Source organism: Cariama cristata, unplaced genomic scaffold, assembly GCF_000690535.1.
Source record: "Cariama cristata isolate BGI_N322 unplaced genomic scaffold, ASM69053v1 scaffold2968, whole genome shotgun sequence".
Classification (NCBI taxonomy): domain Eukaryota; kingdom Metazoa; phylum Chordata; class Aves; order Cariamiformes; family Cariamidae; genus Cariama; species Cariama cristata.
Window position 1 is genome coordinate 568 of NW_009632646.1, and position 14,757 is coordinate 15,324.

The 14,757-nt window shown below is 43.7% G+C and overlaps 1 protein-coding gene across 1 annotated transcript; it reads left to right on the forward strand.

Moving 5' to 3' along the window:
• Positions 1-879: 879 nt before the first annotated feature.
• Positions 880-13,927, forward strand: CIZ1 (CDKN1A interacting zinc finger protein 1; the record flags this gene model as incomplete). The annotated part of the gene is made up of 12 exons (XM_009706420.1): positions 880-995; positions 4,108-4,274; positions 5,323-5,458; positions 6,369-6,429; positions 9,269-9,348; positions 9,705-9,784; positions 10,838-11,020; positions 11,372-11,502; positions 11,908-11,992; positions 12,610-12,723; positions 13,032-13,214; positions 13,858-13,927. Coding segments are annotated over 12 exons (1,406 nt in total), but the record flags the coding sequence as incomplete, so codon positions are not given.
• Positions 13,928-14,757: the final 830 nt, after the last annotated feature.

A 14,757-nucleotide genomic window follows, 5' to 3' on the forward strand; every position in this document is an offset into this window, starting at 1 on the left:
CTGCCCTTAAAATGCCAGTATGGGACTGACTGTGAGATAGCACGGATGCATCTTACACCTTTAAAAGGATGATTTTTCTGGTATAAATATCTCAGCTCTGAGACTGGAACAATCTAGAGCAGCAAATGTGAAGATGAGCTGCTGTAAATTCTGTTAGGAGGGTTGGGTTTTTTTGTCAGCGTGGATATCTTGATCCATGTTTGTACCTCTTTACAGCCCTGACAGATTTAGCTGTGTCAGCAGTCGTGCTTAGAGGTGGGTCTGACCTTGCAATCGCCTGAAGAAGTGCCTGCCAGTTTCTTCAGACTTTTCTCTCATGTCTGCTCCACCCGCTTTAGGACTGGAGAGTCCTCCGCTTGCTCTTCCTCCTCCTCTTTTAAATATGAAGGCCGTGCTTTATTTTTCCACCCGGTGCTTGCAGTTAGGGGGCACCATTTACAGTTCTGACCTGTCTGGCTCTGTGTAGGAGGCGTCGATTTTGGAAAAATGTGCTTTAAGCTACTGAGAAAACTCCCTGTTTTTCAGAACTTCTTTTTTGTTGTTGTGTTAAATGTAGCTGCTGATCTAGATCGCTCATTTGTACTGATGAGTGCTGCATAATTCTGTAGAACTGCAGTCAGCTCCTGGGCTTTTTTTGTGCTGCTTGACAGGCTTTATGTGGGCTTGGTGCTAAGGAGTTCTCTTTGACCTCAAATTCCTTGATAGACAATCTGTCAGCTTTGGAAATTCCAGGAGAGTGGAAGAAAGAGAATACAGTGCCGGTGTATGGTATCTTTTCATGCATGTATATCAACATTTCAGCTGTTGTTTACTTGTTAGGTGCCTGGAGTTGAAGGATAGTTTTTATTGGGTTCTTATGATTAATGCCTTCTTTTCCAGGGGTTTGCCACCACCGCAGCAGCAACAGATGCTGAGCTTACGGGCGACAAATCAACCATCGCTGCTCAATGCCAATCCTATGCTTCAGCGGGCCTTACTCATGCAGCAGATGCAAGGTACTGTCGTTATGGGAGACGCTTACTTATTGGAGCTATTTAATCATCCTTCATGGATTGAAACCATAGTATGGCTATTTCTTGCTGAACCATTGCAGTCCATGTATTTGGCAGTTCTGTTTGTCGTTTGTTTTTTTTTCTTTCTCTTCAAATTCATCCGTAGAAAACATCACAGAGGTTCTTCAGTTGTTGAAAATTCCATATGTCCAACTGTTCACAATCGGGAATAGTACTAGAAGGTATCAGGTTAGATACTAAATATGTGCCTTCCCTCTTAGACTTGGTGGAGTGAGTATTTTTTCATCAATATATTTAGATAAAATACTTAGATTATTATTATTTGTTTGTCTTTCTTGGTTGGAAGGTTGAAACAATTTATTTCATTGTCTGTTGCACACACGCTAACCTTGTTTGTAGTAGATGTTTGCCTTTGTCCAAACTTAGCACAGTACAAACAAATAAAGTATATTGTGGTGGAAAATAGTTCGGGTTTCAGTTGTCTTGTGAAATTTCAATTCCCTGAAATGACTGTCATTTGTGTGGTAGATTATCTCTGTTCTTCTATCACTGTGTTTCCACAAGTGGATTTTTTTTGCCAGATGTGATGTTTTCAAAACAAATTTATGAAGCTGCCTTAATAATAGCATTGCTAACTGTTGTGGTTTAACCCTGGCTGGCAACTAAGCCTCGCACAGCTGCTCGCTCACTCCCCTTGCGTTGGGATGAGGGAGAGAATGGGAAGAGTAAAAGTGAGAAAACTCATGGGTTGAGATAGAGACCGTTTAATAGGTAAAGTAAAAGCTGCACATGCAAGCAAAGCAAACTAAGGAATTCATTCCCCACTTCCCATGGGCAGGCAGGTGTTCAGCCATCTCCAGGAAAGCAGGGCTCCATCACACGTAATGGTGACTTGAGAAAACAAATGGCATCACTCTGAAAGTGCCCTCTTCCTCCCTCTTCCCCCAGTTTTATATGGTGAGCATGATGCCATATGGTATGGGATATCCCTTGGGTCACTTGGGGTCAGCTGTCCCGGCTGTGTCCCCTCCCAACTCCTTGTGCCCCCCTGCCTCCTCGCTGGTGGGGTGGGGTGAGAAGCAGAAAAGTCCTTGACTTAGTGTAAACACTGCTCAGCAACAACTAAAACATCGGTGTGTTATCAACATGATTCTCATGCTAAATCCAAAAACACAGCACTTCACACCAAAAACAAAAAACACACCACCACCCCAGCCACTAGGAAGAAAATTAACTGTATCGCAGCTGAAACCAGGACACTAATATAAAGATATTAGGAATAAAGCTATGTTTTTATTTTTGCTCATGTCTTTACCTGACAGCTCTTTTCAACACAGAAAATCAATACCTGGGATAATTTTTAAGTGCCTAGTTTAGATTAATGCCTGCAATTTTTATCTTGCCTGTGAATCATGCCCAGATGTGAAAACAATAGATTTATTCTGCATGTTGTTAACTCTCCTTTTGTTCTCTCTTGCCCATTTAACAAGAGGGCTCTCTAGTGACTCCAGTGGTTCTCTACAGATCTCTCTCAGGTTGAAAACTGGCAGTGAAAAAGGACAAGTCATGCTCTGAAGATTGGTGTACATATTTCCATCAGGAAAACAGTCTGACTCTGCTTTAGTCAGCCATACTCCTTGCAGATATGTTTGATATTAGCGTAGGCTGACCTTTTCCCTAAAGCAAAATCTCTTATTGAGAAGTTGTATTTAAATAGTGTGCCAAGGACCTGAGGCAAATTAGATAGGAGAGCAGGGTATGGTATGTTAATGAACACTCTACATGCACTTTGTCTTAGTGTTGTTCCTCTTCTTTTCACTTCCACATGCTGAGTTGAGTTGTGATTTCTCTTTCAATAATCTGCATCAGGTAGCCACCAGTACATGTAATATGGTTGCAATGTCCAGTGTGGGACTTCTTAGGAACCTGAAATTTTTTGGTCATTCAGGTTTGGGTTACGTGTAAGAATATCTGATGCTGTAGTATTTCTGTACCTGGGAAACATCAGCATAAATAATTAATTGACTGTATGTGGCTTCAGGAGTGTGAATAGGAAAAAATAAATACTTCAAGTTGGAATGGGTGTATGGTTCTTTAAAGGTACTAAACCAAGAGCAGGAGATGATTTCTTGCTTTATAGACTTTTTAAATACAGCTATGTCTTTTTACAGTGAGAGATTATTTATGGTAAGTAATAAGAGATTAGATTACTTTTGAAGACAAACGTGGGGGAGTACTTTGTGTTGCAGGCTTTGAACAGCGTAGCTTCTTTTTTCAGATTTTGGGTGCCTGTATCCAAACTTCTCTGCCCTGTTTTGACAGCTTCTAAAAAGCCAGAGTATGCACTAATTCAAGTGAGAAATAAAAAAATTGCAATCTGAGTCCAGTTTCCTAGAATGCTGGGCAGCTTCTGAGGGTGTAGCTGAGGTATCTGTGCACTTCCATTCCCTCACCTCTGAAATGGGGATAGCGAGGACTGCCTTCATAAGAAATTGTGGAGACCTAGTTAATAGTCTGTGGATGATGAAAAGAACTGTTCAGAAGGCAGATCATTATAATTGGAAATGGCAGAGTCTCAAGTGTCGGAGTTCAGGTTGACATGTTGAGCTTGCATGACAACCAGGTGGCAGAGAGGACTGTGGAATCTTTTGTTTGAAAAGTCCAGTGTTGTTTTAAATGAAGTGCTGTTATTGGCTTGTGTTAAACAGCATCCATACTATGGTGTGAGCTGCCAGCTGCACAAATGTGGGATGAATTTTCCTTTTTTACAGAGACTTTTTGTAAAACGAGACCTTGTTTGTTGCAAACACAAGCGCTAGTGTGCTCAGATCAAATAATTGCTCTAATGATCTTAGCCTGCAGTCGACAATTATAATTAAATCATCTGATACATAGTAATAGTTGCTATCACATCAGATTGTTCTGTGGGGGCTGAAAAGGGTAGAGCATAGAGCACCCACACAGTGCCCAGTAAAGTACAGGGTCTTGCGCAGAGGAGCCCTTCCCCTCTCTACCTGCTGCTTCACAGGTGGAAGATTTTCTCTCTCCTTTGCACAATGCAGGGTGGTGATATGCTGTGTGTTTGCATTTGTAGGAAACCTGCGTGGATTTAACATGACAGCGCCAGCACTGCAGCAGTTTTTCCCTCAGGCTACAAGACATTCCCTCCTGGGGCCACCACCTGTTGGGGTCTCCTTAAAGCCGACTAGGCTGGGCTTCCCCAGCCTTCCCTTCCAGCGGCAGAACCGGACCTTTCGCAAGGTGGGCTTGTAGTTTCCAGCTGTTTGGGAGCTTTGTGCTCCTTTTGCACTTTCAGCAGTTGACTGTATTGTAGGTGGAGAACAAAAGAGAAGGGAGAGAGCCTTACAATGAAAAATACATTTTGCACCATACTGCTGACATAGAAATGCGGAAATAAGTCCATCCCTAAGGTTCTTGTGGTCCATATTTACATTTATGATGCAAAGGTTTCTTGTCACTTCTTGCCCAAGAGAGAGAATTCCTCATAGCAGAACTGTTTAAACCTAAGATATAAAAGGAGCCTTTAGAAGTACCAGCTTCAAAGTAATTACAATAGAAGAAATCCTGGCTGAGTGCTTTCCTCTTCACAGAGGCTAGAGTTCTGCACTATTAGCCTTCCAAAGCAGTTTGTTGTTCTCAAACTACTTGCTCCTAGCATGGACACTGTCACTTTGCCTCTTTGGGCTGTTTCCCGTTTTTTTAAGGTTAGGATCATATTTGTTCTTGTGCATTTTGTAAAATCTACATATTTTTTGTTTTGTAAAAACCTTTCTTGCTTTCCACTATTAAGACTTCTTTTATATCCTGGAAATGGTTATTGGATTAATTGACCAGTACTTCCCTCCTCTTAGATTAGCATTTGCATATTTGGTCCTATTCTGTCAAAAAGATGTGGTGGATAAGGTAGACTTCCACTCTTGGACTGTCCTTTCTCCAGAGTTGAGAGGAAGGGGGATTATATTGAACTATTCTTCTTCCCTGCCCAAGCACCCCTTGCTGGAGTCCCTCTAACCTGACCCTTCTCTCTGCAGGCAGCTTGGTCTCCTACAGCTGCTACTAAAAGTGCTGGAGAAATGTCATGGGCTGCCTGTGGAATTAAAGTGCCTTGTTCTGTTTAACTGCGGACGCTTGCCTGAAACAAGGCAGTCTGCTGTAAACCATCCCTTCCTTTCCATTACTGTGTGCTGGAATTCCTCTTCCTGCCCCACAGTAAAACTCTGGTGCTTTGGGCAGTGCGTTGGGTTTGAGGAAGGACCAAGAGCTGGCAGTGACTCTCTGCCCATTGCAGGACTTCCAGAGGGTCCCTGACAGGAAGCGTGAACTAGATCCTGGTTCTTCATCTCAGACACAAGGTGATGAGAAAATGGAAATTCCAGAGGGAGTGCAAGCAGGGTCAGAGCAGAACAGTTCCTTGCCATCCACAGGTAAGGGGGAGCCTGTAGTGAAACAAATGTTTCTAGACATTATAAACTTCTCTTGGCTATTCCTGCAGGAAAGACTGGAGATGACTTCAGTCTTAGCTACGTTTCTGTCTAATTGTAAATACTTAAACTGCCTGTGATAGGTCTCTGCTATGTGCTTCATATATCCTTTTTACTTGGATATTTTTGGATTTTTGTAAGCTAGCTCCGTATCTCTTGCATCGAAGCCTCTCAGAAGTCACTTTGACAGTAAGCCCCATTTAAGATGGGGGGGTAAAAAAGAAAACTGGTTTGAAATTAAAGCTTTCACATTGCCTTACCCATGCTGAACTCAACATCTCATGGAGTCAAGCACATGAAGCAGAACCAGTTGCAATCAACACGCTAAAGAAAAGATGAGTTGAAAGAGTACTTGTACTGCAGTTGTTGAACAGAAACTGGTGGTGCTGAATCTCTTACAGTGTCAGGTACAAAACAGGTGTGGAAATGTTACTTCTGACTGAAGAGTGCCTAATCTAAAAATGCAGGCATATGATGAGGTTGTGACCAGTGTATATGCAGTGGCGAAAATTACCTGATTAAATGGTTGCTGTCAGATAGATATGCCACCTTGGCTTATATTAATGTTCCTATGATCTGGGCTCTTGTCACCTAGGTAGAGGACTACGACTCACTTAGTAGATATAAACATAGATTTCTTTCTGGATGACACCTCATAGACTGACATCTGCAATAAAACTCAAATCTTTTAGGTCATTATCTAACCTTGTCACTACAATTCTCAAATTCAGAATAAGCAAGTGTATAGTAGTAGTTGCTCTAACAGAGCTTATTGGCATTGGCCATTCAGTTAGGGAGCATACTGAAGGTGGCATGGTCTGCTTTGCTAAGGAGATCTTCTGTGTTCCTGCAGAGCCAAGAACTCCAACAGAATCTGTGTTGAACACTGAGCCTGCAGCAAAAAGACTGAGGAGGTATTTATTGAATGGGGTATTGAAATAGTGGCTGGGTTTAGAATTATTGTCTAATTTTATTTTCTAATAATTAGGGCTGTACTGTACTGGCCTGATGGCTAGCATGTAGGAGGTATTTCAGATGCTTGTGGACAATTCAGAAAAGCTCATGATGCTTGCTGAGATCCAGAGTGTTGTAGGGTCTCTGCTATGGGTGATCCAACTGTGAGAATGAAAAACAAGCGATGCAGCTCATGTAAATGTGCAACAAAGCAGAGTTTGCTCATGTGTTCTCCTGCCAGGATTCTTGTAAGAAGCAGAGAGGTTCTTTTCTATTCTGATGTTTCTCTTGATTTTCTTCTCTAAATGTCAAAAAGGGAAATGAGCAGCCACATAGCAGCAGAGAGGAAAAACCTTGGAATATGTTAGGTTACAGTAGGTGTAGGAGAAGGTAGTTTATTTTGAGGAATGAGAAAGGGAAGGGAATTAATACTCCCTAGTATCCAAGCCTGTATCCATGAGTGTAGAGTTCCGTATCCCTTCTGCAAAGATTGTCTTGCCAGTACCCGTGTCTGTTGGGTAAAAATAGACAAAGGCAATCCTATTATCCGCAAGGGATGCACAGCAGGCCCGCATGCTGGCCATGGCAGGCCCATCTTGGCACTCCCTGCCTCCCCGACGGGCGCAGGAAGGAACGGACAAGGCCGCGTTGCCATCTAGTGGGAAGGCACGTCACGGAGCTCCTGGTGCCATCGGCACCGGGCCGTGCCTCTCCCAGAACTGTCGCTGGTAGCTGGTGCGGAGGGAGAAGAGGAGGGACCGAATACAGATTTCTGGAGGCATTGACTTGAGAATTCTCCAACATATGTTAACGACTGTGAGTCAGGACTCCTGGGTCCTCTTATCTTCCCTGCTAACAATTCGCTGGGTGATTTTGGACAAGTTTCTTCACCTCTCTGCTTCCCATCTGTAGATTAGAGATTAATGGCTAGCTTTAGGGAGAATATTCCAGGATTACTTTGATGTGCAGATATTACCTCATGTAAAACACTAAAGAGTGATAAATATTATGTGAGCAGGGACCATTGTGAATTACGGCCTCTGATTAGCAAGAAACTGAATAAATTCAATTAAAGCTAAGTCGAATGCATTTGAGCCTATGCTTTGTTAATCTGTTTGCCAAAGCTAATTTAATTTTAATTACATTAATATTTAGTAGGGTATTAATCAAAGTCCTGTTACGTACACTGAAAAAAGAATCAAGTCTGAGGAATGACAGGTCTCACTGCAGCAAGCCTGCTATTAGGAAAATCCTTTCCTAAGCAGTAGTTAGGGACTGCCAGATTTGATGCATATATAATGGCTGTTATTTACTTAGAATAGATCATTCCTTAGCTTTTTTTTTTGAAGTGTTTCTGTTTATTTCCAGTGAACAGATGATGGTTCTCTGAAAAAAACAGTTTACTTTTCTCGTATTGCCCTTCATAGATGAGAAAGGCATTCCCCCCATCCATGTCACAAACTTTTGTTTTGTGCTTCATTGTTCCATTTCCCTTTGGCTAGGAATACCAGCCTCCTTCTTCATTTCAGGTTTTTCCCACTTCTGCCTTTTCTTCTATGTGCCATCTGTATGCCTGGAACAACATCCTCATTCCAGTGTAGAAAGCACTCATCATCCGCAAATCCTCCTTGAACACCCACTTCTTCTAGCATGGCCTGACAAGTATCCATATAATACCATTTCCTCCTTAGATCATGCTCGTGATGGCTTTTGCTCCTCTAGATTGCTCTCTAGATTTGCAGTTTAGACTGCAAACCCTTGCCCTGGAGTGCTGTCACCATCTGTGTGTGGTATAGTGTTGAGCCTGCTGGCAGCACTTGACAGATAATGTTAATGCCAGCCACTCTTGTTTTCTTCACATTTGCACTGCCCAAACCCTGCTGCATATTTATAGCCATGTAACCCAGTTACATTATCACTTATCAGTATGATAAATTATGTGGTCCGTGTGTGTTTGAATCACTGGATGCAGTACCTGCACAGTCTACAAAACATGCTGCTCCCTGTTGGCAGAAGGACACCAGCTGGTGGGATATTGAGCTGGCCTGAGAGAGAAGACGTTCAAGCCATAGTGAAAAGCGTTAGCCCTGATGGAAAAATGGGGGATGGAGAAAGATATTATGAAGTATGCTTTGTGCCCTCTGGAAGTCAACCATTTATTCTCAGTAGTCCCCTCAGGATCTTTTTTTCTCCTTAGCAGATCATCAGTACCGAATAAAACAAAGCAAAGTCCTTTTGATTTGCATCTTGTACAGTTCCACTTCCCCACAAGCAGAACTGTAGAGACTCTGGAACAAAACGCAACTGATATGAATAGAGCAGGCCGTTATGATGAAATCCCTATAAGACACCATTGAGAACCTGTTCAGTTCTGATGGGTCTCTGTATGTTCCCTCATGCACACAGCAGCCTGGAGTACTGTCCAGGTATTGCAGTTTCCCTGCAGGTCACTAGTCAAGACAGGAGTGAGCTCTCAGAGCTGTTACTAAGAATATTTCCTTTGTGAACTTACTTCCCGGCAGACCTTTTGCAGGAGAGGGCAGTGATCCAAAAAATCAGTTGTAACCTTCTTGTCCAGATTATTTGGCTGCTGTTTCTGAGTTTGTTCTAGAATGCCCACTCTTCATTGTTTTTATTTCTGCTGAATCCTTGCCTGAAATACCACTTGCAGTAGCTTATTGATTTGGGGGTTTAGTGGAGAGTGTGGTAGCTTAGACTGCAGCCTGTGTCTTGGTGTGTCTTCTGAATCTCCTTGTCTGTAACATGGCAAATAAGGTTATTTTCTTGATACCCTTGAAGTGTGACTGAGGAGTCTGCATTAGAGGATGCAACAGACAGCAAGGAAGCAGGAGAGTCAAGCACCCATGTCCGAGCTGATGGTGAGTTGCTGGGCACTGTGATTTGCACTTTTAAGGCACTCCTTGCTGGAACTGCACCTGTAGATCAGCATCTGTAGATACCATGGGTCTTGTCAGAAATGTCCTTCTTCCAGTCGTACAGGATGGGGAAAGGAGGATAAAATCTAGGAATCAAATCCAAACATAGTCCCCTAAAACCTGTTGCCTACCAAATGCAAATGATGGGAAGTTTCCCTCTTTAAGAAGGATTTCTTTGGAGAAAGGTTTGTGAACTGGGCTTATGGCCAAAAGCTCCCTGACTTCATTCACCTGCTGTTTTGTTTTTTCTGTCATTGCTATTTTGATTTAAGGCAGCTAAAAGGACTCTTTCTTCCTAGGTACACACAATGCAAAGGAGTACACAGCTGAAGATCTCTCTAAAGAGAGGAAATTCTCTGAGGAACCAAAGGCTCCTGAGGTGAGTAGACACTACTCCATGCAGGCTGGGGTGGTGCAGAACATACAACCTCCCCCTCCATCCCAGAGAAGCCCGTTGCCACTGGGAACCAGATGGCACCCACGTCTGGAGCTCTGTCTCCTGCTGTAAGCTGTTGTCCCTGGCCATAAAGCATAATATGTCTGCAATTAGCGTGCAGTCTGCTCTGACTTGCTGCTTTTGTACTTCTGCTAGCCTGTACCTTACCTACTGCTGGCTGTTTGTGGATACTGGGGTTTGTTATGATTTCAGTATTCATCTGGAAAGATGGAAAGTTGAATTGAAAAGGCCACTGAAAAATATATGTATTGAGGGCCATAGCTAAATACCTTTTATTTGCTGAAGAGCAGGTGTAAAAAAATTCAGGTGATGGTAGTAAAGATGCAGCTGCTGTGGGACTTGCCATCACAGCAGGTGTGAGCAGATAGTCAGACTCTCTGCTTTTGAAAGGCAGTTTGGAAAAATGAGACACAGGTGAAGCCAGCAACCTGAGTGTCTTTTGCATGAAATACCTTGCCCACATGCTAGATGTTAAACCAGGACCTTATGGTGTTTAAATCTTTAAGCAGACAAAGATTTAACTAGTGGTGTGAACCAGACTTGATAGTCTTCCATAATTGGAGACATTTGTTGGTGTGATCAAATGTATCATCATCCTGCCCTTGTTTGAGTTCCTTACTCCATCAGGTGTGGTGCTGAGTTGCCTTTAGTTCTGCAGTGGAGAAACGTGAGCCTCGCCAACGCATTGTTTGTTGCTCCAGTCTCCAGAGACTGGATCATAACAGTGTCTAGAGATGCTGTAGAAACAACCATCTGTACTAATAGGCCTGGTGCTATGACACAGGGATCGCTGATTTAGCAGCATTGGGAGAAGGAGTGTGTATGAATAGTCTTTCTGATCAGCCTCCTGTGGATTCAAGCTTAAACGCATTTTCGTAAGGGGTAGAGAGCTTAGGTCACATACAGAAAGATGGTGTAATTTTTAGTGTCTTCTACTGAGAGATTGGACTTAATCTTGACTCCTTCTTTTGGCAGGTGTTGAGCTCTGGAGGTTCACTGAAAGTGACTATTCAGCAGAGCAGTGAGAGCAGAGCTATCAGTACAACAGCTCTGAAACCAGGGCATTGGACCTGCGAGGTGGGCACAGCTGATCCCAACCCTGAATCGGTCCTTAAATTCTACTGTTATATCTGCAAGACCAACTGCTGCAGTCAGCAGGTAAAAATCCAGAGGTCTGACTGAGATATAGGTGGTCAAGGGAAGTGAATTAGATGGCCAGCTGCCATGGGGAGGTGCCGCAGGAGGCTTGTTAGCAAGGGCTCATGCTTCAGGAACAAAGAACATAAAAATGATGACAAGCATGCAGATAAAATAAACCTCTCCTGAAGGGCTGGCAAGCAGCCTGCTAGAAAGCGAATGTGGGTGGATCCACAGGCAGCCATGCTCTTAAGCTTTTATACCATTTCATTGTTAAACAGCAGTCAAGAGAATGGAAAGTATAGCTCATACATATTAGTTTCTGTATTTTGAATACATTTAGATGGATTTTTCTCCTAATCCCTCTCTCAGAATTTCCAATCCCACATGGCTGGAATTCAGCACCAGCAGCGACTTGGGGAGATTCAGCACATGAGCAATGTTTGTTTTGTTTCACTACTGCCCATGGTGAAGGAGCAGAAGGTGCTAGCAGAAAAAGATGGGTAAGTGTTGGTCTGTGCTAGAAAACTCAATCTGAATGTGGACCTACATAGGTTCTAAAATTCCTCACTGCACCAGGGTATCCCTGTGTTCTAGGGAAGGTACAAAATCGCTCTGGTTTCAGGGGTCTTGCTCTCCTTCAGGCAAAAGGATACCAGTGTTGACTTTGACCTGCTGTGTAGTTTTTAATACAGTAGATCAGATCGGAGACTTGTTTCAACCGGTGCCCTTCTGTCAGCATGAGCTAAAGCAACCTGTATAAATGGCTGGGAAGGGAAGAAGATAAATCTGAGCCTGTAAAGATTGGAATGCTGAGGAAAACAATGCCGAGAACAGATTGCAAACTGCAGTATTCCATGGAGACTGTAAAAAGGTGTGACTTACAGATATATCTGTTCTCACTTCAGAGAGACCCAGCAGCGATGGTGTAACACTTGTCAGATACACTTCACAGGGGATCTAATCAAACATCGCAGGACCCAAGAACACAAGGTAACAACCATAGCACGGACTTCATCCTTGCAGTGACCTTTCATGGGGATTGAGTGGAAGTGCCTAGCATCTCCTGCTCCCCAAGCAGTAAAGGAAAAGTGATTGGAGTGCAGAGATGCACCTAAAGTTCTGCCGTAACATCCTCACTGTCTTAAGGGCACTGCCATGCTACTTCCTGCCTCTGAACACTGGAATTGTTGGAGCTTCCTGTTGTCATGCTGTGTCGGTATGGCCTGAAGCACCTCTAGTGTATAATTCTTGGCTTTTCTCAATAAATATTGCCTATCATACTCACCTAATCAATTGAATGGAGGAATTGGTGGGCAGCCTGTAAATTTTCAAGATAAAATTTAGGCAGGCAATCATATTTATTGGCTCCTGGGGGAGAACCTGGGGAACACCTTTTATAAGCCACTTTTTTTTTTTTTTTTTTCTGTGCATGTTTTCCATCTTTTTGGTGGATAAGAGCTAGGGAGTCCCTTCTGCTGAAAAGAAGACTGTCTTTGTGGTCTCCCTGTTTTAGATGCAGGGCTGTGATTTTGTTTCACTCAAGATTTATCTGCATTCCTCCAAAGTGGTGCCTCTTGTGACTTACTGAATTGTCCCTCTTGCCTTAGCTGGCCAAACGCTCGCTTCGTCCTTTCTGCACTGTCTGCAGCCGCCACTTCAAGACCCCTCGCAAGTTCGTGGAGCATATGAAGTCCCCTGAGCACAAACAGAAAGCCAAAGAGGTAATACTGCCTGAGTGGAGAGCTGCGCAGGACTGGAGGCAGCTACACTGTGGAGCAGGTTAACTTTCTGCTTCCCTCACTATTGCAGGGACGAAAGGAAGACGTGTAGTTCTTCCAACCCTGTTTTAATTTTCATCTTTTGCTGGACTGCAATTGTGTGAAAAAGGGACAAGGAGCTAGAATTGACATAGCTTTGTGCCTTTCTTGCAGTCCCTTCTACTCATCAAATGCAGTCTGTTCAGAATCTGGGGTCTTCCTTGGTTAAACGGAGAGCGCAAAGTTGATCTGATCTTTTCTGTACCTGACAGGTGAGGCTAGGAGAGAAGGAGGTGGGCAGCCCAGAAGATTCGGAGGAGTTGATCACAGTGGATGCTGTTGGCTGTTTTGAAGATGATGATGATGAGGAGGAGGAGGAAGAGGGGGGGGAAGCTGGTGAGGAGGAAGACCTTGATGTAGTGCTGATAGAGAATGAGGATTCTGCTGCCAAGCAGGTATGCCATGCAAAAGGAGAAAGAATGACCTATCTGAGAATCTGCTGTGTGATCCTGTGACTTAGTTGGTCTTGGCTGGTTGAGCTCAGGGTTTCAAGAGTCCAGTCACCCTACATCAGGAGACTGAGGGCTCTGGGGTTCTTCCAGAGCACAGGAGGATGCAAAAGAGAATCAGGCACTATGTGTGGAATGCAGGAGGGTGTTTCTGCTATGCTGTACAGCTCCTACTACTGTCTTCAAACATTACCTTGTTGTTGAGGTGCATAAGCAATGTTTTTTCACGGGAAAGACTTTGTGACAAAGACATTGACATAATCTCTTTGAATAGCCCAGGAGTAGCTTGGTCTCATAGCAAACATATGTGTGGAGGTTTATCTTGATAAATGTTTTCCCAGTAGAGAGTAGTTACCAAGAAAGAGGTACATGGCTAAGCTACTTAAGGCTTGGAGTGCAAGGGGCATTTTTAGCCCTTGTAATGAAGTGGCCTGCTGACACTAGGTTTTGTATCTGGCCCTAACCAAATGCTGTGCAACTCTGTCTCTGGTATGTGAATCCTCTGTTTTGCTCCCAAGCTTATCAGAAAAATGTAAGAGCCCAGAAAGGGAACAGGTATGGTAGGCACTAATGTTCTTTTGGTTTCCAGACTGGGCTGAAGGAAGTGTCTTTGGAGGATTACGAAGGAAGCGAGAAGTATTGTCCAGACACAGCCTATGGTAAGCAAACAGAGTTAAGCACAACAGCCCATAGAGCATTCTCTGGCCACATGCTGTATCTGTAAGAGAGGATGGTCTCTACCTACTGGTGTAACGACTTCTTTGGGCCATGGTGCTCCAGCATCTGCATTGGACCGGTGCAGGTCACTGCTGCCTGGAGAAAGAGCCAAATGTTGCTTTGTTACTGTGTGATAAAACATAAGGATGTGATTCATGTTTGTCAGCTGCCTTTTGCTTTGAAGAAGAAAGGATGAGAGCCAGATACCTTACTAAGGTAGGAAATGGAACAAGTAGGGCAGGAGTACTGAAGAAAGTAGGTAGCAAATGAGGGGTGCTCTGGAAAGATGGAGGCTGAAAGCATATTGATTAGAATGCTTTCCAACAGAAATGCAGCTTGTATAGAGATACTGAGCAGTACTGACAGTATCGAACTCTCTGCCAGAGCCCAAACTGTGCATGTTTCCTCCGCTTCAGAACCCCCACGCTCTAGCAGTTATTCAGACATGGTGCTGGACTGGTGGGCTGTGTTGCCTCCAGATGGCTGTCTCTGGTCCCCACCCTGTAAGCGACTCTGACTTCAGACCTCTAATGGCCACTCATGTTGTGAGGAGGGCAGCTCTGCAGAGGCTGTTTTGTGCCCAAGGAGAGCTCTGTTTACACCAATCTTCCATATCGCTGTAACCTTCCACTATCGTGTGGCAGATGGAATAATGATTCATGCTGTGAATGTTCTCTGCGTGTTCCTCTTGCGCGCCTGCTGTCTTCTGCTTGGTTTGATCCCATTACATTAGATCACATGTTCTCTGTAGTTTTCCATTGTATTCTTTTTT